The 25,214-nt window shown below is 44.3% G+C and overlaps 2 protein-coding genes across 2 annotated transcripts; both read right to left on the bottom strand.

Moving 5' to 3' along the window:
* Nucleotides 1–932: 932 nt before the first annotated feature.
* pla2g15 (phospholipase A2, group XV) lies at nucleotides 933–15,357 on the bottom strand. The gene is made up of 6 exons (XM_088939092.1): nucleotides 14,998–15,357; nucleotides 10,720–10,876; nucleotides 7,291–7,409; nucleotides 6,700–6,798; nucleotides 5,175–5,399; nucleotides 933–4,417 (listed from the first exon to the last, which is right to left on the bottom strand). The coding sequence occupies exons 1-6, from the start codon at nucleotides 15,119–15,121 to the stop codon at nucleotides 3,906–3,908; spliced, it is 1,236 nt and encodes a 411-aa protein (XP_088795218.1). The 5' UTR covers nucleotides 15,122–15,357; the 3' UTR covers nucleotides 933–3,905.
* A 1,662-nt stretch (nucleotides 15,358–17,019) lies between these two features.
* On the bottom strand, nucleotides 17,020–21,566 carry lcat (lecithin-cholesterol acyltransferase). The gene is made up of 6 exons (XM_088938661.1): nucleotides 21,313–21,566; nucleotides 20,233–20,389; nucleotides 19,713–19,828; nucleotides 19,259–19,354; nucleotides 18,395–18,619; nucleotides 17,020–17,617 (listed from the first exon to the last, which is right to left on the bottom strand). The coding sequence occupies exons 1-6, from the start codon at nucleotides 21,467–21,469 to the stop codon at nucleotides 17,088–17,090; spliced, it is 1,281 nt and encodes a 426-aa protein (XP_088794787.1). The 5' UTR covers nucleotides 21,470–21,566; the 3' UTR covers nucleotides 17,020–17,087.
* Nucleotides 21,567–25,214: the final 3,648 nt, after the last annotated feature.

Genomic DNA, 25,214 nt, shown 5'->3' with positions numbered 1-25,214 from the left:
AACGGGCGCTGCTGCAGCCACAGCAGCTGTGTCACATGAGAGAGCCGGGGGTTTTTGAGGCCAGAATTTCATGTGAGAAATGTGCATGTGTGTCACCTCCCTTAAGAGATACCAGATTCCAAAAACATCTTTACATCATGTGATTGCAACTGTTTTTAAAAACGCAACCCTTTTTTTAAATACTGTAGCACAGGTCTGACGAGAAGGTCAGCAGACAAGGCCATAGGTTTCATAGATGAAGTTAGGTTTTGGTGCATTAATAGGACAGATTTTCCCAGTCTACAAAGAAGCAGACCCGAGGCTGGAAAAAGACTAAAACGAGAGAAAACTGAATAGTTATTCTGGAAGACTAAGTTGGAGAGGTCACACTGATATTATCGTTATCATCATTGTTAAATGGTCAAAAAATGGTCAGAAATGCTTTTATTAGTTTTAAAATGAATTAATGGCACCTGTGCAGCTCTGCCAGCCCATTTCACCTCATTTTTGTACGCCAACAGTACTGTTGGTGTTACTACAGACATGTCCTGTATGTTTTAAAAGTGAACTCTGCAACAGTCATATTCATAGCTTCTTTGCTTATATTATCTTGTTCTTTATCTGTTGTACAGTACTACATTTCCTGTCTCAGTGGGTGATGCTGTGAGCTTGACTTTACCTAATCATTTCCCTATGTAACGTACATAGTCCATCCTGATGTGATGATGATATTTTATGCAAGGAGCCCTGGCTAAAGACATCTTAGACATTATAATTTATCACATGTATAACAAGTTTAATTTTCTTTCTATTGTCATTACACTTAAAAAACAAACATTATATCTCATTACATATAAAATGTTTTGAAAGCAGAAATGGCAGTTCTGTCCCAATTCCCAAAAGTTTTTTTAAATTAAATTTACCAACAAAACTTGACATAGGAAGAGGACTGAATTCATACCAGTTTTAATATTGTAAAGGAAACATCTGTCCTGATTACAGCACATCTGGCATTGCACTTAGCCCAACAAAGAGGGAAAAAAAAGCTCAATACCCCTAGTAAAGACAGCTCCATGTTGTTACAAAAGATGTGAAAAAATAGACAAGGCACATGGTCTGTGAACAGTATAGCAATTATATCGCAGCGGAGTGGAAATAACTGCCATTTTGACACAGTTATCCCTTCCATGGAACAGACATATCTAGGGCACAGTGAATAAAGGTAAGAACATCTTTACAACCGCCAAGAAAAGCTGTCTAGTAGAGTAAACGCTTAAATACTGTACAGTCTACATTATAATCCAAAATACAGCCTTGTTGACGCAAACACAAGGATCTAAAAGCAAAAGATGACTGCTGAGATTTCTTAAATGATGAAATCGTTTACACAAGCTGCTGTATGTCAATGAGAGGGTGAAACAAGAGCCCTGAACATGCATATTACAAAGGGAGACTTGCTTTCAAATCCTTTCCAACAGCAGTGGTCTAATGCAGAACTGAACAACTACAGACAAACTGGAGCTCCAGTTTATTACACACAGTACTCTCTGTACAGTTTTTGTTACTGGTGTTGTAGCTTCTAGAGCTGTAATCCGACACCATGGAGCCACCTACAGGAGCTCTTGTCTACATGACCACTGTAAGCATTCAGATCTCTGCAATGTGTGAAGTTAGGTGCAGGTTTTTCATGACCCGGAAAATGGGATAAGTTACAGTATATCTTCTCTCACTGGGATCCAGAACTTGCTACAGCCTTTTACGGTGAGAAAGTAAAAAGCACACATATCCTGAAATAAACATCAGAGAGGGGAAGTGCTCCCAGACTGCAAAGATGAAACATCTGCAGAGAGTCTGAACCGCTTTCTAGGGGTTTTTCAGACATCTTCCCCCACATCCATGGTGCAGGACTGGACTGGGTGAGCCACTCATGGCAGCCGATTTGAATCCAGGTCATTTTCACCTACGGGGAGGCTACATCACTCATTACTGAGGTTCTAAAAGTGGCCATGAACGAAAAACAAGATTTTTTAAATTCCCCTGACCACCTCCTGTTTATGCAGCGGAAATTGGTTACAAGCCTTTAAAAGCAATTGGGAGTGGAACAGGACACGATTAAGGATAGTTTAAAAACTAATTTGGAGCATCTCGTGTCGATAATTAAAATATCATAACTAACATTCTGCTATGGCATAAAATCATCACATACATTTCTAATTTAGTAGTGTCCTGAGCACAGTAGTACCAAACGGAATTCTGGTATTTTTGCACTATAGCTTGAGATCATTCTCACTGTATTTCATAAAAGAAAAAGTTAAGGGATTCTCTTGCATTAAACCATTTTTTTTTCTTAATTGGTGGACATACATGTAACAAGGCTGCTTTTAACCACTTCAAATGAGTAACCTCTCCACATTAATCTAGAGCATTCAAGCCACACAGCACATTTAGTTGAATATGATCAACAGGGTTTATACACATTAATAAAGAAATGGTTCAATGTGAAAAGGTGGAGAGAATAAAAATTAAAAACCAACACAGAGGCAACACAATCTTGAGCCCTGTCACTCTTTGTTCCAAACCTTTTTACTAGATAAGGAAGTGGAAAAGGGTTTAGTGGAAAGACCTTTGCAAAACAGAAAAGCATCATTGCAGCAGAATGAATGTGTAAAAAGCTAATTGCTTGACATGGGTGAACTCTAGTGCATGTTAGATGCACTACCTGGACTTATTCAAACAGGGAAATAAACACAGACAAATAAAATCAAATTCTGCACAGTGGCATTAAAGTGCAACACTCTCTCTAGGCTGTGAGAAGATAATAAATTACTGTATATTTATAAATGTACATCACTGCATGGCTAGCGGGGCTGTAATTAAAGCACTGCAGAAAGGCACACAGACCCCACCCCCAGCAGTACGTGACAAGAGTTCAAGTGCGAACACTCAAAAGAAGTGTGGTCAGAAATTGGCAGTGGATGTTAAAAAAGTGCAGAAAATCACCCAGGGCAACAGCACAGTTTGAGTGTGAATGCCAAGTGCTCGGTGAAGGAATGCCATCTCAGGACACCACAGCTGCCACAATGCCTTCTGGGAAGAAAGGACCGCTCACCGCTGGCAGGCCTGCTGCGACTCCTCGCAGACCCCTTAGACACGGGGTTTTCACCAACATCGCCGAACACTGTGCAGCCAGCGCACTCGACTAACGATTTCCCGTATAAGGAAAGGTAGAAAAAAAGCAAGAGAGAGGAAATTGGATGAACCAAGCACTTTGCATAATTAAGTCAAAAGAGTCTCGGCACTGGATTAGTAAATGAGCAGGAGAAGGAGAAAAAATGCTCGGAGCTCACTTGGAGTGTTCCTCTGTAAAGGAAATTCCTTAAAAACTTTTTTTTGTTGCTTTTCTGCTGAAAATTTAATAATGTCCACCAACAGATTGCATCAGAACTCCAAAATATCGTGTGCTAAAATGTCCAATACCGCAGTTTAATCTTCTGTAGCTTTGTGGGACTGCAGCTCAAACACCTTCTATGCTGAAATGACACTCTAGAGAGAATGGCTACTTCTGTGATTAAATTTGCAACCCGAAACACACACAACATAGTTTCACCCCCCTGTGCTTCACCCTGTTACAGCTGGAGATGAGTCTTCAGCTTCTTGAGGCGTTGAAGTTGTGGCATGACAGAGATTTGGCAAAGTTAGCTGTGCTGAGGCGCGTCTGCGTCAACGTACAGGGAAATCCGTAAATCCGACAAATCGAATGGAATAAAAAAAGCATCAAAACAGACCTTGGCAACTATGGGCTTGGAAAGAGGCATCGTTTAAGGAACGATGTACCGGAGGCACTGGAGAACACACAGCTGTTTGCGCATCATTGTAACAGATGGTTTGACCCGGCCGGGCGTTAGTGCTGGTCTGACACCGGGCCCTTAGGGCGAGAAGAGCACCTTCTTGATGTAGCTGACCGTGGTCTCGTTCTGGAGCATAGCGATGTGCTCGTTGCCCCTCAGCTCCTGCAGCTGCACGGGCTGTTTCTGGCGCCCCACCCAGCGCCGGCACTGCGTGGCGCTGAGCAGGTTGACGGTGCCGTCGCCGTCCCCGAACAGCACCTTGGGCTCCCGGTCGGGGAAGTCCGCGTAGACGAAGGACTCGGGCGTGTCCACGCCGCTGCCGTACAGGCAGTGCAGGGCCACCCCCGGGGGCTCCAGCCCGCTCACCAGCGGCTCCGTCTCCTGCCGCATCCGCCAGCCGTCCTCGAAGTCCAGGTCGCGGTAGAAGCGCTGGTAGTCCCGCAGGGTGTAGTTGGTGGTGGGCGTGGTCACGAACACCTTGTCCGAGGGCCAGGTGTGGTTGTAGGGCAGCAGCCAGTTGGTGGAGACGGCCGAGCGCTGCTGAGCCCGGATCTTTAGGGGGCTGATCACCGGAATCCGGTTGTTGTCTCCTGCAGCAGAACACCGGAGAATGTCAGGCGGCTGGAGACACACATAAACAATTCATCGTCGTCGTCGTCGTCAAGTACGATGTTTGACCTCTCCCTCAGATAGCACGTTTGGAAACCCTGCTTTTAGTTCGCTTTGGATTTCTTTCTTAAAGACTCATCCAACTCCTTGGTTTCGCATTTCTCCCTGTACTGGAGCTCTGGAGAATAACCAGTGCTAGCTCTCCTGTAGGCTGTGTGGAGCGCACAACGGCACAACTCCCTGCACTTGTCCACTTCCTGACCTTTCCGTTAAAGCGTGTTTGCAGTAAGCTGACATGATTCAACACCGGCAAGCCCAATCTGGGAGTGCATTCGAATAAAAAAATTAACTAGAATAAATGAGATCCAGAATATTGCTCTTTGCAGTCTGATAATCTCTCTTCACTTTCAATACACCATATAGTGATGAATTCACCATTGTTGAACTTAGCACAATCACCTCTGCTTCTGTCTAACATAATACCCATTCAGTAGAGGACAAAAGTAGTAAAGAATGCAATGTCAAAAACAAATCATACAAAGTACATGCCTATACAAGAAGAGATCTTAATAGCAGAGAAGTAATGACTTTATGATAATGTAATGGTGCATCTTGAAAGAACGAGACTGAAAAATGCTGGCGTCTGTAATAGTTTAAAACTACTCGACTTTCACAGGCCTGAGCTGCCCAGGAAGCTGGTGTGAAGTCCTCCAGGAGCACAGGCTCTGCTCGATGTACCTGTGGCCACCACGCGCAGGGTCTTGGCTACCCCTCCCCAGGGTGGCCCCAGCGCCACGTAGGCCTTGATGTACCGGTCCTTCCAGGCCTGCGGCTGCTGGTTGAGGAAGTAGAGGGTGTACATGTTGCCCATGCTGTGAGCAATCAGGACCACCGGGCCGCCGAAGTGCTCCGCCATCTCCTCGATCATCTTCTTCAGGGCGACAAAGTAGTCCTGGTTCTCATCTGTAGGGGGAGCATTAGACTTTACATAGCACAGCTTTCTCGTTAAAAAACAAACCAACGTGCTGTGATGGACAGTGACTTGGCGACACCAGTCATGATCCATCTCAGCACTTAAGGACATCTGCTTGTGAAAATGAGTAAATCGACACTGACCTGGAGGTCAGACTTACAGGTTCCTTTCTGGAAAGCATGAAGGCATTTTTTTACAGGTTCCTGGTCTAGAATGTGCTGTAGGAAATAAATGTTACACACTGCACAGCCGGGCCATGTCTGTGTGAGAACTGCCAGAGAAAAGCCTATAAGTCACAGCAAGACCTGTCAAGGTGTCACTCCAGCTTAGAAAACGCCTGTCAAGGTGCTCCCTCCATTTTAGTGTTCATGGGAAAGAAAACGGTATCTTTTTCAAAGAGAAAGAAAAACAGCTCCAACTACAGCAAATAATACATTTTTTTCCTCAAAATTTAAAAATAGGCCTAAGCTAATTAACATTGGCCAGTTTTTCAAAACGCTTCTGTTTTTGTTTTCCTGGCAAGAGTGGATTGTCATTCACAATTACCGTGGGTAACAGCTGCCCTGTGGAGGGACTGCTATGCCAACAGAACTGCCAGACAGGATTTCCACAGAGATGGTACGTATACATTATTCACCAATGGGCTTGTGTAGGCGACAGGCAGGTCAGTAAAGGTAGTACCCACTCTTACTCTAATTTAGTGCAGTTTTTGTTTTGGTTATTTTGGTAACTTGTTGATGAGCTGGAGATAAACGATGTGCTACAGAGATGCGATATTCACTGTTCAACAATGCCTCACAGTTTTAAATTGTTGTCATTAACCCATGAACCCAGATGCATATTCCAGCCCAGGGCTTCACTTTCCCTTCAGTTCTGATGCCAACCGTTTTGAAAATAAACCTGCTCTCTCAGTTTTAACCACAATTCTTGCTTCTCTTTATTCTTCTATATAAAACACTGCCACATGGTGCTAGCAACAGTTGACTGACATCAGTTCCCTTGCTGCTATCCTTAACATACAGCCCAAGACTTCACAACTGTCCAGCAGAGAAATCAATCTAAGCTTGTTTCGGACATCTGCTGTATGTCAATAATACACCACAGCACTCCATTTCACGCCGTGTTAATGAGCAAATGGCCGCTGTTTAATACCTACAGCTGGTAATAAACAACAGCCATTTCCTAGTTCACACAAAACAGAACTACAATTTGGAGCTACTTATAATGGGATTCAGGGGTGCTGAATGACCAATCAACATCTGGGCCAGCTGTACTGGTCCCACTACTCACTGGGAGCCTTCCTCCAGTCATACGGGGCGCCGCGCACATCGTAGTCCCGAGTGTATCCCCAACCCACCAGCGACTGCACGATTGTGTAGAAGTACATGCCTGGAACAGAAATAAAGCTCCATAAATCATGGGTCTCACTTGCTTTACCAACTCAGTCATCTCCTCTGGGGACCGACATCGAGTTACAGATGAACACTGTAAAAATAATAAAAAAGGGGGTGGAGCAGTGGCTATGGATCTGCGCTTGTGGCTGGAAGGTTGCTGGTTCAAATCCCGCAGCTGGCAGAGGAATCCTACTCCATTGGGCCCCTGAGCAAGGCCCTTAACCCCAACTGCTCCAGGGGTGCTGTACAATGGCTGACCCTGTGCTCTGACCCCAAGCTTCTCTCCCTGTCTGTGTGTCTCATGGAGAGCAAGCTGGGGTATGCGAGAAGACGAAATCCTAATGCAAGAAATTGTATATGGCCAATAAAGTGATCTTATCTGATCTTACACACACCAGCAGAAATCGGGCCTATCCCTTTGCAGTGCATTCTGGGTTGGACCGCCACTGCTGCAGTCCTCTGGCACGCGGAGGTGAAGCCCACTTACCCAGAGCGTGCTTGCTGGGGTCCAGGTACTCCAGCGGATAGGTCTGCCCAAACCCCGGCACCCGGACATCCACTCCGGGGGGGGCTTCTGTCCTGTTGCTGGTTCGGTTGTAGATCAGCCTGAATGTGGGCGACAAGTCACAACCTTCCGTCACTCAAGCAGCAACCTTTCTGTTCATCTTCTTCCGTCTCAGGCTACCCCCCACCCCTCAGCGAGCTTTCCAAGTGCATGCAAACTGATATATTTATCAGTTATATGTTGCATATTTAGGTGTCAAAAATACATGTCTGTTGAAGAGACAGACACATGCAAAGGGCAGTGTGCTGGGACCCAAGTCACACTGTCTGCTGCACAGCACCTTCAAGACCATTTTCTTGACAAGACCAGCTCGCTTCTTTTTAAATAAAATCCCACATTTCCATGGAAGTTAGCAGGAAAGCACCATCCACAAAGGTTTAGGCTAATTTAAGGAAACTGCTCCATCAAGTTTTCGGATACAGTAAGCCAGCACTAAAAGTGCCAGGACAAGACCAGAGGATCCACCTTTAATCACTTAAAAAAGGCAGGTTACAGTCTCTAGGTCTTGGCTCTTCATTCTACTTCATTTACACACTAAGGCTCTGCATGACAGAGGTAATCTTGCCCAAATCAATCCATTACAGGCACATGTGGTTTCAATCAAGCAATAGGACTCATGTGGGAGCCTTGTGACTTTCCCATTTGCTGTTTTTTTGCTGCAGGGCAAGAAAGCTTTCCACTGCCCCTAGTCACGTGACACTGTGCATAATCAAACAGCACATGTTGGGTTTCTGGATTCCTTCAGTGCTGGGAAGAAGTACGATCCTGTAATCACAGCTTTGAAAAGCATGACTTATGAAATTTGTATTTGTAACTGAACATGGTGAACAGATAAAAGGTACACTGCATCTAGTTGCTCGAACATTTTGTAGGCTCACGTACCTCATCAAACCTTTTGTTGTGAACAGTCAATATTCCCTTGCCTATTTTAGCTGGATAGTTTTCAGGTAGTTCCTTAGATCTTCAGTGATACTCTGAGGATCTGTTACCATTTTGCACTGAGAGGAGCAGAAATAACATCTGTCTCTTCAAAATGCTCACATTCTTTGCTTAATGTCCTAACTATTCACAGAAACTGACCAAACCTGACTGACGCCCATTACCCACAGCACAGCTATGTCATTTCTGCAGGTTCACAATGCTGCAGCTCCTCTTGTTGCACCAAAGTGTGATCACGTCACTCCTGTGTGAACCACACTGCACTGGCTTCCTGCCAGTATCTGAGTTGGGTTTAAAATGTCAGCTTCTCTGTAGTCTACAAGCATCTTCGGCACATCACACCTTTGTTCCTGCCCCCTGTTTGTTCTCTCGGATCTTCTGATGTTAGTCTACCAACTGACTGGTGGTCAGTAAACCAGGAGCAGAGGGAAAGCAAACATTTTTTTACACCTCTGAACTTCACAGGTCTTCTCCCTAGGAGATACCAAAATGTTCCCATATTCAATAATGTTCCCTTAATCTGCTGGGCTGTAGGTCTTTCCTGCTCTCCCAGACTACTGTGTGAAAGTCTGGGGGAGAAAGGAAGCCAGTTGATTTTATAAATCCTGAGACAAAGAGCTGCTCCTCACCAGTCTGCCGGAGAAGCATGAGGGAGCTGGGAGCAATATCAGACTGGCCTCAACTGACACAGGGCTTTCTAGTTTTCATCTCACAGGTCCTCTCAGAGTCCTAACTGAACTAATTACTCATACACTTGTCAGTCATGCCTAAGGGTTTATCTGTCATGGAGTTACAGAGCATTGGAAAGCCTGTTATCACTTGCCCACACAGCTTCTGACCATAATCTGCACAGCCTGTGTTTTTGGTACATTGATTGTAACATCATTTTAAAACCTTTACTTTGATTTCTGACTTCCTCTTCCAAAACCACAGTCTCTGAGGTCAATACGTCTTATTTATGTATTACATCCTACTAAAAAGTTTCAGAAAAGAGCTTCAGGGAATCCATAATGTAATCAAGATAGAAAATCTATTTCATTGAGGGTTTAACGAAATTAGAGTTAGTGTAGGAAATGTGCCAGACCTGGATCTTGAGAAAGAACTCAAAAACTAGGCTTTGAGAGTGCTGGTTGTGATGTCAGGGTGTGCGTTGCACACATCTCTGTTGTGATCCTGACAAAAAGAAGGGTTTAATATAGTGAATTGGACCGAGATACTCTCCGGATAGATTGTTGTGCCTAAAATAGATTATAACAGAGGTTTATGAAGTATGAACAGTTTTTAAGTGTAAACATGAACAGGCGAGAATCATTTAATTTGCATTTTTGAAGACACTCTGACAAAGCCAACCAACAAAAATGTTTTTCATAGGAGCACTGTGGTCATGATTCACATCAGATCTTTATAAGTGGTTGAATACTGGCCTGGGTGATAACAGATTGCAAAAGACAAGCCCAAAGGTACACATCAGCCTACACATCAGACAAAAATAGGGGAACTATCTGACCATCTGCAAGCTGCTGTGCAAATTCAAAGAGAACAGAACGAATTGCGCCTCTGCATCACTCAGATAACACAGTATCGATTTTAGAACGGGTAAATATGAAAAGCTGCTGAGAATTACAGCTGATATAAGAAATCGAAAACCTATATTATGAAAGATGATGAAATATAGCACAGGCAAGGCATTGTTAAGATGTACAAAGCCTGTGTTAGATAACCTTAAAAATTAATTTTCACTTCAGGTCACCATAGAAAACCGATACCAGCGCCTCAGAGAAAATAAACCAGATTTATTGCAGGGCTGAACAGCATCAGTTATTATGAAACAGCATAGATGAGCAGATAATCCCATCTCCCATCTGGCAACGGGCAGGCGGGGTTATTTTTTTCAGACCACAACTATCTCCACATATCTGGTGACATATCAGGCCTATATTACATCACTGCCTGAAATACTTTTGGTATGTTGTTGTTCTTTTGCAACAGACTTCCATCACAAAACATGACCACACTGAAAGTTAAAGTGGAACTACTCTAGCAACTAACTAGTAAGTCTGTCTGGTACATTTACCTTCTGCTGTAGAACAGAGTATAAATACTGTGGAAAAGGCAACCAAATACTTCTTCAATCAACAGCCAAAATATTAGCAACCACAAAGGACAGTGCCAGTAGCAGGCAATGAGCAGTAGCGGAATGGGGAGGGATTGGGTGACAAATGTTTCAGGACCTACAGGACATGGACAATGTCCTGTGAGAGCTGTCCCTTCTGCTTGCAGGGGCCTAGTCTCACACAGTGGTAGTTCCTAACATTAGCCAGTGCATGTACTGTCATGGCCTAACCTTCCACAGATTACCAGGGTTTTGTCTGGGCCCCTAGAGAGAGAGGAAGGCCTCAGGATCGCTCTCACCGTATGTTGTCAATCCAGCAGTCGATGGCGAAAGGGACAAGAAGCTCCAGGTTCAGCCAGAGAGTGAAGTAGCCCTCCGTCTTCTTGTAGCAGACATAGTGCACCACACTGGGCTTGTCCAGCTTGGCCTCCAGCTGGTTTCCCAGGTCACCCGGGACTGAAAGGCACGATAGCACAAGACAAGTGAGGGGTTCCAATCGAGCAGAGGGCCGCTGGCACGTTCTGTTCGTAAGGCTGCTCGGAGCTTGAAGAGTGCACAGGGTAGATCCCAGAAAAACTGCTATAACACAAAACATCTGTCTTATCTAACTGGATTAAGGCAAGAGTGACATGACTGTACCTCTGTTTTAGTTCATCAGTACACAACTACAGGTGCAAATACTGGAGCCCTGTATCTTTAATTACTACACTAGAGCACCTTCAGTACCTTCTCCTAGGACAAATGACCCTTAATGTAAAATTGAAGAGGCGTCACTGAAAAAAGTACATCTGACTGTTGACTATGCTCCCTGAGTGAATATGCTGGTTACACAGGGTAACACATTAGGTGTCAGAACTATGTTCTACCTTTCTCAGTATTAAAGGGGTGTACGCAAGAGTTTAAGACCAAGGTAAAAAAAAACAAAACTCAGATTTAAATGAAATTCCAGCTCCGCCCTCTAAATGTCAGTGGCCTGTATGTCTACAGCCAGTTATTTGAGAATTAATCTTTTATGAGGAACTTTATCAAAAGCCTTCTGATTATAAAGAGAATCAGAAGTCAGCTGAGCTGGAACCAGGCTGCATGAAAACACTGTTACACAACCTCTTTGCTTTCCTGACTTCCCAAATTCCAATATCCTCTTTGCCAAAAGGAGCTCACAACCCAGGTGCTTGAACTCAAAATAAAATGCAAAATATATACTGCATCACACCCGAAACCACTTGGACTCAAGCAAATGCTTAACAGGAGAAGGTCAGACTACGGTTTTTAGGTTGCTCCATTTCAGATATCCTGAAATATTCTGAACTTTCTACCTCAGCTGATTACAACATCTGGACTGTTTACCTGCATGAGCTCTGCAAAACACTGCATAAAATGTGCTGAATCTGCTTTCACTGAAGTGTACTTGGACCTTCTCTTAAACAGCAATTTAACCTCACAGACGTAATTCATTTTGTGCATGAAATGTTTGCACTCTTTTCACAAAAGATCCCTCGCAAAACAAATTCAGAGACATCCAATTTCACACAGGGATTTTGCTCACGGCAAAACAGTCACCTGTCTTTTGTGAAAATCACTGTGAAAGATTAAGGGCGCAATCTAGCACTGGGTACTCAAAAAACATTTTTTAACTAAGAAGTATTATAGATTCGATTTTGATTTTATTTGGAAACCAGAAAAGAGGCACAAGTACTGCCATAGAGTGAGAATGGTCCTATCTTTAGATTATGTTTTATAAATAAAGGTTTAACATATTTCTCTAATTGTACATTTTTATGAGCTGTACATTTTCAGCACTGATGAGCCAAAAACTCGAAAGAAAACTGAAAGGAAGCAATTTATAGCAACGAATGCAACATGATTGCTCAAGACATTTCTTTTTCCACGGCTTTTTGGGGGATCATTACCCAACAATGGAAAACACAAAAAAAATCAATTTCAGTCTTTTGGAACTTTTCTTGTAATTCATAGGGGCTAATCAGGACCTTGATGACTGCAGGGACCGGAGCTACCGCAGATGATCCACCACTGTTCCCCCTGGAGGGGAACAGACTCCCACACCAGGCCACAAGGACCAATAAGAGGAACAGCACTGCAGCTCCTACCACATGACAGGAGGAGGGCACTGGAGAGAGTAACTCACAGCACGGAAGACTTTCATAAAGGCTGCACGAAACAGTCATTCGGCGTGGAAGGTGGAATTTTAAAAGGACTGGCAAATTTGGGGAGGGTTGTGAATGGATTAGGCTGAGGGTTGCAATCAAGTGAGTGACTATTTTAATTAGAAATCGGTGCTTTATGTAAGAACCAGCAATTAACGACTGAATACACGAGGCAAGGATTTCTTCTCTGTTCTGCCAGCTGGGGGGCTTTCACTTCTTCCAATCAAGAGGAACCACAACAGAGAGGGTACAGGCAACAGCTGACTGTTCGGCCCATCTGGTCTGTTAAGTAGTTAGCAGCTAATTGATCAAAAGATCTCATCCATGTTTTTTTTTTGAGTGAAGCCAATGTATCAGCTTCAAGCACATGGCTGGGCAGCTTGTTCCATACTCCCACTACCCTTTGGGTGGAAAAAAAAAAGATACAGGAGGTATCATGTGTGGCTCATTACCACTCCCTTCACGGGGACAGCATGGGAAAGCAATAGAAAGTCATCACAGGGCTCAGACGTGTAGTTGAAGTAGCAGAATTTAATTCCAGGGATGTTAAACTTAGGCCCGAATGGTAGTGCAGTGGCCTGTCTTGCTGCCTGGAGCTCCTGCTTCTATTCCACACCTGGAATGCTATCTGTGTGGAGTGTGAATGTTTTTCCCCCCCCATGTTTGTGCAAGTTTCCTCCAGGTGCTCCGGCTTCCTCCCATAATCCTAGGATATGCTGGTAGGTTAATGGGCTTGTCTGCCTGCTTGCTGGACACTCTGTCACCCGTAACCCCTGATTGGAAGACGAGGTTAGAAAACAGATAGATAGATGCTAAAGTTACACAAAATTCGAGGAAGTTAAAGTAAAACTAAATTACAATTACAAGTCTGTGTGAGAGCTAAGTGAACCCCCCGCCTCTTGTTTCTTAAGTTTGAAAATTTCTGCAATTTCCCTCACGGGATCAATAAAGTATCTATCTATCTATCTTGAAAATACCAGTTATTCTTCTACAGCCTCTGTCAGTGTCACTGCAACCCCCATTCCAATCCAACTGAGCTGAAGTGTCTTCTCTGCAGCTCTGGGAGGTGCAGAAAATTTCAGTTCTGCTTGGAGAGGAAGCTGAACTTCAGATGAGAGGAACATGCAGTTAATGGTCCCAGGCCTGTGTTAACCGCTACACAAATATTAAACCACACAGCCAGAGGCAGGGAGCTGCTCAAACCTATCAGGTGCATAACAACCCACTGAGTATTTACAATAGCATGTAACCATTTGCTTGATAAGAAACCTTGGAAAGATTCCGCCAGACACTTTCAACAGCTCTTGAGGAACTGTGGTATTTCAATTAAACTCGAGTTCGAGGACATGAGGATCTCTCACGCCATTTAAACTACACAAAAGTCATACACAGTGTAATAAATGCGACAATGGCGCAGAGCAGGAACAATTAAACTGGATATATTACATATTTTCTTGACAGTTGAGTTCTGAGAAGTGTTGGGGGTGAAAAGCGCCTTCAAACACGTATTCTGTACCTGGGAGGTAACTGCTGACAAACCTGGCATCTATTTTCTATTTCGTCACATTTGTGGCTATGTGTTTGTGTGTATGGTTGTGTGTGAGGGAGGGAACTTGGGCTCAAGAAGCAGGTGTGCTAATAAACATATAAGGCGAGTTACACAACACCCTCCTCACCAAAGCACGGGCAGCGGACAGCAGTACCGCAGCTGGTACCAGAGCCACGGCGTGCAAGCCGAGAGGTTTCAGGTTGTGAACATATCGGAAACTAAGGACGGCGTCCGTGTCCTGATAAAAGTGGTAGCTAGTTAGAAACAGCCGACTAGAGAAACCAGTTGCGTGAGTTAGACACGCACCACTATCCCTAACAAAAACAAAAGAAGTTTAATGATCATATAACGAAGTTATACAGAGAAAACGTTTAGAAAGATCATTTAGATGAGGTTTAATCGTCTCCCACCCCGTCCTTCCGTAAACAGCTCTCTGACAATGCACCATGCTGCGATCAGGAAACCCGAATGTAATTAAGAGTTACCAGTCACATTTCTCCCGGGGACAGTCATATGACTAACCCCGGAGCTGCCAGACATCTGCTGAGGGAGAAACATGATTACATTCCGAGTTAAGAGACAACCTGTAGGGGAAACTTTTCATACACGAAGACATTATGAAGAGGGGGTAGACACTGTAGTTCCAACCCTCAACCTGAAACTCTGTCCCTCATTAACAGAGCAATTAAATATACAGTCACTCTTAACCTCCGTGTTTCTCTATGGTTAAGTCTCAGAAGTAGACGACACTCCTGCTCTGTTACCCAACTTGAAGCAGAAAACTCCACATCTGTAGTGGCGCTCCGCAGACCGTTTCTTTGTGCGAAGACGGTATAAAACACAACGATATAATTAATACTCACTCAGAACTACAGGCGGCCGCTCCGAACACACGTCGCCGGAGCATTTCCGAACAGGACTACCGACACATGATGAGACAAAAAACACGTTAATCAAGAGCAGAATCACCGCAGGACTGGACACCATCTCTTCCGCAGGCACATACCGCGGTAGTTATAACACACCGGGTATTGTTAAATCCAAAGACCGAACCTCGCTACTGTGTGTCAAGCACGTTTGCTTGAGAAGACGGGACAGTCAAAACCCGTGATCGGCCGGTCACCACTAAGAAGCAACAAGACTAAATTACTGAACCAACCCGCTGAGGTTGTCAGGCTAAGAGTGAACAACACCGCTGAATTAGTACTGGGTACCCGTCCGACAAGTCTCCACTAGACTCCCGCAGAGAGCATCGAGCGTGCAGTTGGGGGGGGGGGGGAAGGAAAAGCAATCGATACCAAATATCCTTTGTTAAACAGGTATACGTAACCAAGGGGAAACGATGGAATCATAACTCTTCATTGAATGATTAATTAAACACGTATCGTTCCAGAAGATATCTGTCTCCTGATTCTATGTGGAGCCCTTCATTCCCTTATCTTTCTCCATATACACGATGCAATCAGTGCATTGTACACAGACAGATGGGAGCCTTGATTTTTTTGACAGTCTTCTCTGTTTCTGCTTTTCCTTCACTGCAATAAATGTGATTCCCTGTTAAGGCATCGTCTTCTCACAGCGGAGTACTTTGATTTCACAGTCTCGTCCTCACCCCCTCACCCCCCGCCACCATTAACCAATTTGTAAGATTTACAGCACCGGGGTTTGCTGTAGTCTCTGCATCACCAAGTGCAAAAAGAGAACCACTCTCTTCTTGGGCTGTGGGATGCTCCAGCCCGTTTCAGACTCACCCAAGACAGCGGCTGGTACCCACCTGCACCGCTGGAGTGCCCAGAAGGCCCAGGGAGACTATAGGAGGCAGCCACGTCTACATTCATGTACAACTCAAGTCCACAACCCTAGTGGAATTGAGTCTTGATGAAAATTTTAAAAGTTAACCAAAGCTCTGAAACTGTACTTTATATCAAGTTAACAAAGATATAGAGGTCATTGTGTGAAATTAAGACTCCTCTAGGTCACAGCAATGTTACTAAGCTCACCTGTGTATCTTATATGTGACAAACTATATTGTCGCATTTATAGAGTGTAAACATACTGTACAAGAATTTGAGCTAAGGTGTCTACAAGAACTATCGCCAGCAGCCATATCACCCTGCAACTGGCAGCCCCCTAAAGCTCAGCAGCCTGGTCAGTACCTAGATGGGAGACCTCCTGGGAAAGACTAAGGTTGCTGCTGGAAGATGTATTAGTGGGTCCAGTAAGGGGTACTCACTCTGCAGTCTGTGTGTCCTAATGCCTCAGTATCGTGACAGGGACACAATACTTTAAAAAGGCGTCGTCCTTTGGATGAGATGTAAAACAGAGGTCCTGACTGTGGTCATTAAAAATCCCAGGGTGTTTCTTGAAAACAGTGTTATCCTGGTTTCCTGGCCAAATTCCCCATTGGTCTTTACCAATCATGGCCTCCTGATAATCCCCATGTATGAGTTGGCTTGTTACTCATGTATGAGTTGGCTTCATCACTCTGCTCTCCTCCCCACTGATAGCTGGTGTGTGGTGAGAGTACTGGTGCACTATGGCTGCCGCATCATCCAGGTGGGGCTGCACCTTGGTGGTGGTGGAGAGGAGTCCCCATTACCTGTAAAGCGCTTTGAGTGGAGTGTCCAGAAAAGCACTATATAAGTGTAAGGAATTATTATTATATGTATACACAAGAATGTTTGTGATTCCTCTGTTTTTTGCTAAGTGGGTTTGTGCTGGAAAGATGGAAAAACACTATCAAAAGTACGTTGCAAAAAACAAATCCACAACTCCATACAGAGTTCAAGACACTTCATCAGTACTCCACACTCTGCTCCTCCACTGTCCCGGGACAGAAAACTGTTCTGTCGCTGCAAATTTTACTATGTGTCTCAACAAAATACAACATTCTAAAAATATTTTATTTGAATAATTACAGTTTAGACCTATTACATCGTTCGGAGCCCTGGAGCTATGGCCCTTTGTACTTCCCTTCCAGGATCTCCTGGATTAAGGTGAGGGCTCTGTCGTTAAAGACAATGTCCAGGTGAGCCATGCCCTTCAGCTCGATAATGTGGACCGGCTCCTCTTGCTTTCCCACCCAGCGCTTGCAGAGCTCCATGCTGCGGCTATCGACGGTGTCGTCGCCGTCGTCGTAGACGATGTCCACAGGATCCGCGTTGGGGAAGTTCTCGTCATAGATATAGGTGACCGGGGTGGGCAAGCCTACTCCATACATGCAGTACACCTCCACGCCAGGAGGGGGTAGCCACGCTGTGAGGTTCCTGGTGTCTTCCCACATGTGCCAGCCGTCCTCAAAGTGGATGTCCTTGAAGAAGCGCTCGTAGTCCCGGTAGGTGTAGTTGTAGTTGGGTGTGGAGATGAAGGCGTGGTCGGTCGGCCAGGCCTGGTCCGTGGGGATCATCCAGGGGTTAGTAGTTGTCATCCTCTGCTCTTCGCGGATTTTGATATTGGATACCAGAGGAATCCCATCATTTTCTCCTGCCAAGACAGTCACTATGTTTTTAAAAGTGTTTACAAGGCAAACCTCTGTCAGCGCTTCAAATACCTTTGTGTTTTAGTTAAACAACTTTATAAAGTGTGAGTATGAAACCAAGTAAAATGAAGAAGTTCAGTTAAGATATTGTGTACTAAATTCTCTGCATTCAAATCCAGGCTCATATTCGACTCTCCAAAAGGTTAAACTACACTGGTATTTGTGGAGCTGCACTTTTAATGTGCTGTGTTGTCTATTGGTCTTTCAGCCAACAAAGACAGGAAACAAATTATTTCTGAAGGATTTCAAGCACATTTTTAAGTATAAATATCAAGAAGATAAGTGGGTGACTAGTGGAAATTGAATATACTGTAGCTAATAAAGATAGGGTAAGACTTTTTCTTTTTTTTCTATTCATTTGCATCAAACTTCTAAGCGGTTAACAATCACATAGCCTGGTTCTCTCTTTTGCTGTGGTGAGGGCAAACTGGCCATCTTTGCCATAGCGCAGGTAGCTCATCCACAGAGGATTAAAGATGAACGTCATGTGGATTCATGCAGAGATATTTTCAAGCACTCCCATAGTCAGCTGAGCTGATTGTGACCATATACTGTACATGACAAGACACGTTGGTGCCAAACATACACCAGGATGTCTCAGTGTCAGCCGTGGTTAGCAGTTTAGTCATAGATGTGAATGTTCCTGTTTTGGGAAGAGAGCCCCAGTCCAGACCAGGCAGTCAGGCCTGAGGCGCCGCCCCAGTCGTCTGTCTTTGACCCACCTGAAGCAAGGACGCGGAGGGGCTTCACTGCGCCCCCCCAGGGGGCCCCCAGCGAGATGAAGCCCTTAATGTAGCGATCCTTCCAGTGCTGCGGCTGCTCATTCAGGAAGTACAGGATGTAGTTGCTGCCCATGCTGTGTCCCAGCAGGTAGACAGGCTGCTGGTACTCAGAGTACATCTGCTCCACCAGCTCTTTCAGTTTTGCAAAGTACTCCTCTTGCTCATCTATCAGGCACAAACCAGACACCTGACAATCACCCAGCTGGACCAACAGTTTTCTTTTAGCATTTTATTTTGGGTTCCTGACCTTCATTTCAATAATTATCCCTCTAGAGTAATTCTCAGTGGGAATCACTTAGCTCTAAGTACATCTGCTGCATTGCTTAAAGGCACTGGCATCGCTCTTGGTGAAGGGACGATAAAGTTACTCATTTCATGAAACAGCGCTTCTATCCAATGATGCCGGTAAAAAATAATTGATTAAAACTATCAATATTATTTCATCACTAATTTAGAAGGCTGGCACATTTATCCAAGGCAAGTCGCTTGTAATAGTACAATTGAACTGGGTATTGCCAGGCTGACCATAGCGACCTCTGGTGGTAAGTAGTAGTGGCAAGACTATTTCATGCTCTCAAGTAGTCAAGCCCTCAGCAAGCCTCACTACCCAGTGTCACGTGTTTAGGAATTGCGGAGGGTGATATAATGTAGATGGCAGAATGTACAGTGACAGATGTTGTATAAAATATATTATACTGTGAATTAAGCACAAGATGTGGGATTAATAATCACAGCAAACCTCTCCTTCTCTGTGATTTTTATGTGCCATGGAGGTTCAGTACTGCACTGAGACCTGATACTCACTGGGTGCGATTCTCCAGTCGTACGGTGCTGCACGAATGGTCTCATTCCGGACGTATCCAAAATTCACCAGGTGCTCCACCATGGTGTGGAAATAACCTGCAAGGCAACAGATTTTGGGTCACAGTCCATTCTCATATGACAAATGCAAAAAGTGATCAATTAATTAGCCTGTGGAAGTTCTCAAAAGCGCATGTCATTTGCTTGAATTCCCCTGTAAATTTCCAAGAGGAAATACAGGCTATTCACCATATGAGGCTGTTTAACCCTTCATTATCTGAATGTATTTCTGACACTCCTTGAAAAATATGTACCTAAATAATATAATACCTAAAATATACCCATAAATGCATTTGGTTTTAACATGTCCATTGGTATGTTTTTCCAGTCCTATCTAAAATATTGTAATGGTGTATAACAATTGTATCACTGTGTTGCAGGATGTAGAGCTGCACACCTGTTAGCTTGTTGGTGTCCAGAAATTCCACAGGGTAGGTCTGGCCAAATCCGGGTACTCGAATCTCTACTCCAGGGGCATTGGAGCTTTTCCGGGTTGTCCTGTTGTACACTATCCTAGAATGACACAGATTCTGATCAGTCAGAGGAAGGCTGGTCTGTTTCTGTTGATGTAGGCAGATGCAGATGCAAAGTAACTTAAGGCACTTGTTTTGAGGTGGAGGTGAAGCTTGGATTGGGATTCACTGGTGGTTTCACCCAGCTGTCTGATCACCAGTGAGGCCTGTTTCAAGATCAGCCTCCGTGCTTGGATCAATTCTGATCAGAACTGAAGGTGCAATGAGTGGGAAGAGGGACAATTTCTCAGATTTCTGGTTCCTGGTTTTGGGCTCTCTAGAGTGAAGAGGCAGAAGAGAGCAGTGTTTGTTGACAATGAGCCCTTTTCCCCTGACGAAAGGCAACACAAATGGTGAGGTTGGCGGCAACAAAGTGAGAGCTAAGACAGAACGGTGCTACCGTACCGGATGTTATCTATCCAGCAGTCGATGCCAATGGGCATAAACATGTTGAGATCGATCCAGATGGTGAAGAAGTTCTCTGTCTTCCTGTAGCACAGCCAGTGCACCAGGCTGGGCTTGTCAATCCTGGCCTCCAGCCGGTTTCCCAGGTTCCCTGGCACTGTACAGAGGTAAGAGGTCACAGGTCAGAATGCTTCACATGCCTCCTCTCATTTAATTCCCTTATCTTTGGAGTGAGTTACTGTAAATGATTCATTGTGATTCTGGTTCCCAGTTTTTCCCTTGTGTCTAACTTTAAAAAAGAATGCAAGGACAGAGGGTGCTCACAACTAAAGGAGGTTAACTCCCATCTTATTTGTTGGACTTAAAGTGGACCTGTGTGACTGAGTCTTATCCAGATGTTTCTTTATGTATCCTAGGGAGCCAGCTAGGAGGGACAGGTTGTAAATCTCTGAGCAAAAAAGTATCTTCTACTTTCAGTCTAAATAGGTCCATTATAAACTCTGAACTTCCTTACACAGATTTGTGCAACAGTATAGTACAGCATGCTGTATGAGACACCCCTGGCAAGCTGTGCCCACAGCTCACCAGTCCAAATGAAACCTGAACAGTCAAGTGTTAAAAATGCAGGCCAAAACCGGGGTCATGTCCAACTGATAGTATCTCCACTCTGAGAAAAGCTTTGTCTACAGGTCTGTATAATAATAGTATCTTCAGAGGCTATTTTAGAAGCTGTTGTATAATGCAGGACATTTGTTGTGGTGAATGATAAATGAAGCAGAAACAACCAATTCTCAGTCAGAATAGTTCATTATTCACATAACATCCACTGGAATCGCAAAGATGCATACGATAGTCACTACTTTTCACAAAACACATGTTCACAAAACAAAAACCTATTTCTGAAACCTAACAGCAGGCCTTTGAGTCATTATTTAACGCTCCTCACTGCATTAACAAACCGACTGACAGAGCACAGCTTCCGGTACGTTTGAATGCGTACTTTCGAAAATGCTCCTGGAATACAAAAAGGCTGCCACTCCTCCGGAGAGCCGGAACCCGACTGCCCTCCCTGACACTCACCTAGGATGAGAGGGGGGGTGCTGTTCGTCTGGGACTCTCTGGGCTCGATGCTGGGAGGAAAGATGACATTGAAGAGCCAGAATCCGGACGAAGGCCGGGGGAAGACACCCAGAACCAGCAGCAGAAGCAGAGGCGACGCAGAGGTGCGGCGGCCCATGACTCTCTCTCTCACAGCTGCGCTGACGAGCCTCTGCAGCTGTCTTATCAGGGCCAGGGGAAAAAAAGACTGTGAGGGCAGAGTCTCTGGCAGAGGCTCTCCCACGCTGGAAGGCCAGTGTACGCACTCAGCACCCCGTAGGCCAGTGGAATGCTCCAGTCAGATCTCACCACCACCTGAATACTGATGAGACTCGGGCTTTAGACATCGTTGACAAATCACAAGCTTTTTATCTGAGCTCTGGCTAGAGTAAACAATTTCCATGCAATGTTTTACACTGAGGGGCAAGCCTAACTTTTCAGAGGAGGACAGCGGGCCAAAAAGGAATCGCTCTGTGCTAGAAATCTTCTACCTGGGACGGGCAAGTCCAAACTTCATGGGTCACAGATGCTTCTCACAATAATTTGACCTCATCTCTCAATTACTTCTCTCATTCTGACATTATTCAATTAACTCTGAATATTGTTTTAATGCAGTCACTCGGAACAATACTATCTTGTCTCAAGTTGAAGAAATATGCTCCAGGTTTACTGGTAAATTACTGGAACCCATTGAATATATATGTAGCTGCTAATTGTGTGGCCCGGTGGACTTGAATGTGGTAAAGAGTTTGTTGAGTCATTACAATGTGAGTTCAACCTCTTGATCAAAGTGGCCTCCGCTGCAGTGTTATAGTCCCTTTCAGTCCTGGGGGAGCCAGGGACCCCATTGCCACCATGAAGGAAGAAGCAGTGTGTGCATTTGGACCCTGTACTTGAACTGTCATCACTTGAGCCTCAATTGTACGGTCCAGACCAGACAAGCGACATAACTCTTACATTAGGAGACCTATTACACACGGCACCACTGAAGTCCAGCGTCCTGTATGAGAGCGGGGTATATACTGTATGGCTGCACCGCAGGACCAATTGTGTCAACATCGCAGTTCTATTATTGTCTGCAAATTGACGCAATAAGGTGCAAATCCTGAGCCTATGATGAAAATGTTGTTGACTGAAGTGCCAGACAGTGTGAGGACTGTGTCAGGGTTTAGTCATTTGCCTTGAAATCAAATCAAGATTGGCTGATATGTCATCAGCTGGCTTGTTTTGTTACCATTGTTTGTGAAAGGATAAGATATCAAATCCAATCCTCTGCATCTGCTAAAAGATCCCAGCCACTGTTCTTCTGTCTGGTAAGTTACTCAGGCATGAACAGGCCCTGTTTGCAACCAGATACGCTCCTGGAATAGAAAGCTACTGTCTGTTTTGATTTAGCTTGCACTTACAAGTTGTGTCCTATGCTGAATCAGAAACGTTCCTCTACAGGGGAAGTTTCCTAAGAATAAGTTTATTTTCTGTCTGATGGATTGGTGAACAGAAACATTATCTAATTCACCTATGAACTATTGATCCCCTAACCAGCATAACAGTCGATGTGTACTATATGAACATTGTGAAATATTAACAGCAGTCACACAAAGATTGCAAGTGCAGACCTGTTTTGTAATACAGATGGAAAAAGGTAGAAAGTTCAAATTTCCCCAAAATACAGGCAGCTGCTTACTTTCAAACTGTTATTCATTTCAATTCATTGTATTATTCCCTATCTGTAGAAGACAACTTTTTATTTTCATGCAGAACAATAGGTTACTTTAGTAAATATTTGGAAAGCTGATGTCTTCGCACCAAATATTTTAATATCTTTATTTGCTGGCAGACACTCGGCACCCAGGGTAATTTGCAATGTAGTTATCCACTGATTACATAGTGTGGAATATTGCAGACTCTGGTGACATTGGTCAAACAACCTTTGCACATAGAACTCTCCAACACTGATGGGACATGAGTGGTCCATGTGGTGATCCTGACTTTACTGCAGCACATGAATCTGGCTTTGCCAATGTTTAGCCAAACTAAATCAAACTGTACCTGTCAAGGATAGGCTACAAAACCACTGCCTCATCCATCTGTCTATTTTCTAACTGCTTTATCGAGTACAGGGTTGTGGGGGAGCCTGGGCCTATCCCAGCAAGAAACCGGCCCACAGTGTGATACATCCTGGATGAGAGAGACCAGTCCATCACAGAAAAGCACTCCTGTTTAAACCCCACTACTAGTGAACCATTTAATCCCATGCGAGATTTTCTGCGTTCCAGGACAATGATCAAACCTATCAGTCCATGTACTGTAGGTGAGACCAGTCCTTTGAAGCACTTCTGGCGACCTCTAGTGGTATGACTGTGTCACTACGGACTTTTCAATGGACAACCTTCGTAAGTGAACTACTCCAGAAGCTGGAGAATATTTCCCCATTGAGTTTATAAGTATGCACATGTGTAGTTGTCCAATCCTCCCGCCTGTTCCCTGGGCTCAGTTTTCCTCTGAAGGCGTAAATGTGATACAAAGTGGTTGATTGTTTAATATTCAAGAGAAATCCATCCATCCATTTTCTAACCACTTCTGCCCATACAGGGTCAGAAGGGAGCCAGAGCCTATCTCAGCAAGCAACAGGCATGAGGCAGGATACACCCTGGACAGGACACCAGTCTATCGCAGGGCACACACGGATACAAACACGAACACAAACACTCTCATCAGGGCCAAATTTTCCCTGAAACCAATTAACCTACCAGCACGTCTTTGGACTGAAGGGGGAAATCAGAGCACCTGGAAGAGACCCACGCAATCGTAGGGGAGCATAGACTCCACACAGAGAGCACCCCGTGTCCAGAATGGAACCCAGGGCCACAGCAATACGATCCACTGCGCTGACGTGACACCCAAGGGGGCTACATTTGAAACGTATATGGTCTGGTCTAGTCTGGTTTTTATTTCTGGCGAGCATCTGGTTTCCGAAATCCGCACTCAACCGATCAATCTTTTTAGCATTTAGATTTTTTTTCGTGAGTTTTCCCCCCAAACAGTTGCTGTTTCCAAAAAGTAGGGGTTAATTCATTAGAAGATTTCTAGAACTTGAGATCATCGGATTGTAACATCTGAAAACGATTACAGAGGTCTTTAAATACTTTCTACTTTTTAAGTAGGTCGGGGCTCGGTCAGGTATTTAAGAGCATAGCTTGTACATGAAGATACAGAAGATGAAAGGAAGCTGTGGCCTTATTTTTTTGTTGTTGTTTGGTAATTGTTTTTCACATGCAAAATCGAAAATGAAACCGTAGGAGTCCTTTAAGATCTATAGCTTCAAGTAGCACTAGTCAGATGCTGAAAATGTCCGCGCTTATCAACAGTTCAAACCAGGAGAAACCCGCGGCTCGTCTCCTCACGCTGCTTACGTAAGGGGCGGGGCCACAGAATAGCGTGATCCAGCGCTGCCGTGGCCATGGAGACGGTCGTAAACGGGACGGTCGTTCAGAGGTACTGTGATGGGAAATGGTGCGATTTACCTTTTCTTTAAATATCTAGATGTTTAAAAACGAAACAAAGGGTAAAAGACAATCAGTGACAGTAGAATGTACCTGTTGATTATGCGGCTAAGTAAATAAAACAATGTTATTCATGAAAACAGGGGTTAGAAGTTTCAGAAACTGTTTATAAACTATAAACTATCGTATGCTAAACCGTAAATAAATTATGAAACCGGATAAACTATTTAGTTTTGTATACTGAACGGAAAATGGTCGAGCTTCCTTAAATATTTAGCAGTTGCAGTAAGGATATATTTACACTGTTCTGTGGCACAACGTAAACTTGTAATTGTAAAATATATTTAACATGAAATGTCAAGGTGTAGTGTGTTACACTGT

Source organism: Atractosteus spatula, chromosome 21 (genome assembly GCF_055471065.1).
Source record: "Atractosteus spatula isolate fAtrSpa1 chromosome 21, fAtrSpa1.hap1, whole genome shotgun sequence".
NCBI classification, from domain to species: Eukaryota; Metazoa; Chordata; class Actinopteri; order Semionotiformes; family Lepisosteidae; genus Atractosteus; species Atractosteus spatula.
Note: the sequence above shows the minus strand (reverse complement) of the source record. Positions and strands in the feature narration are given on the sequence as shown.

Bases quoted from the DNA above. Each gene is read 5' to 3' on its own strand.
- pla2g15 (XM_088939092.1), bottom strand. From the start codon at position 15,121: ATGGTGTCCAGTCCTGCGGTGATTCTGCTCTTGATTAACGTGTTTTTT. The intron at 10,877-14,997 runs GTGAGTATTAAT...CGTGCCTTTCAG, and splicing joins GCGGCCGCCTGTAGTTCTGA to TCCCGGGTGACCTGGGAAAC. The intron at 6,799-7,290 runs GTAAGTGGGCTT...TTTCTGTTCCAG, and splicing joins CCCCAGCAAGCACGCTCTGG to GCATGTACTTCTACACAATC.
- lcat (XM_088938661.1), bottom strand. From the start codon at position 21,469: ATGGGCCGCCGCACCTCTGCGTCGCCTCTGCTTCTGCTGCTGGTTCTG. The intron at 19,829-20,232 runs GTACGGTAGCAC...GTGTCATTCTAG, and splicing joins TGCTGGATAGATAACATCCG to GATAGTGTACAACAGGACAA. The intron at 17,618-18,394 runs GTGGGTCAAAGA...CTGTCTTGGCAG, and splicing joins CCTCCGCGTCCTTGCTTCAG to GAGAAAATGATGGGATTCCT.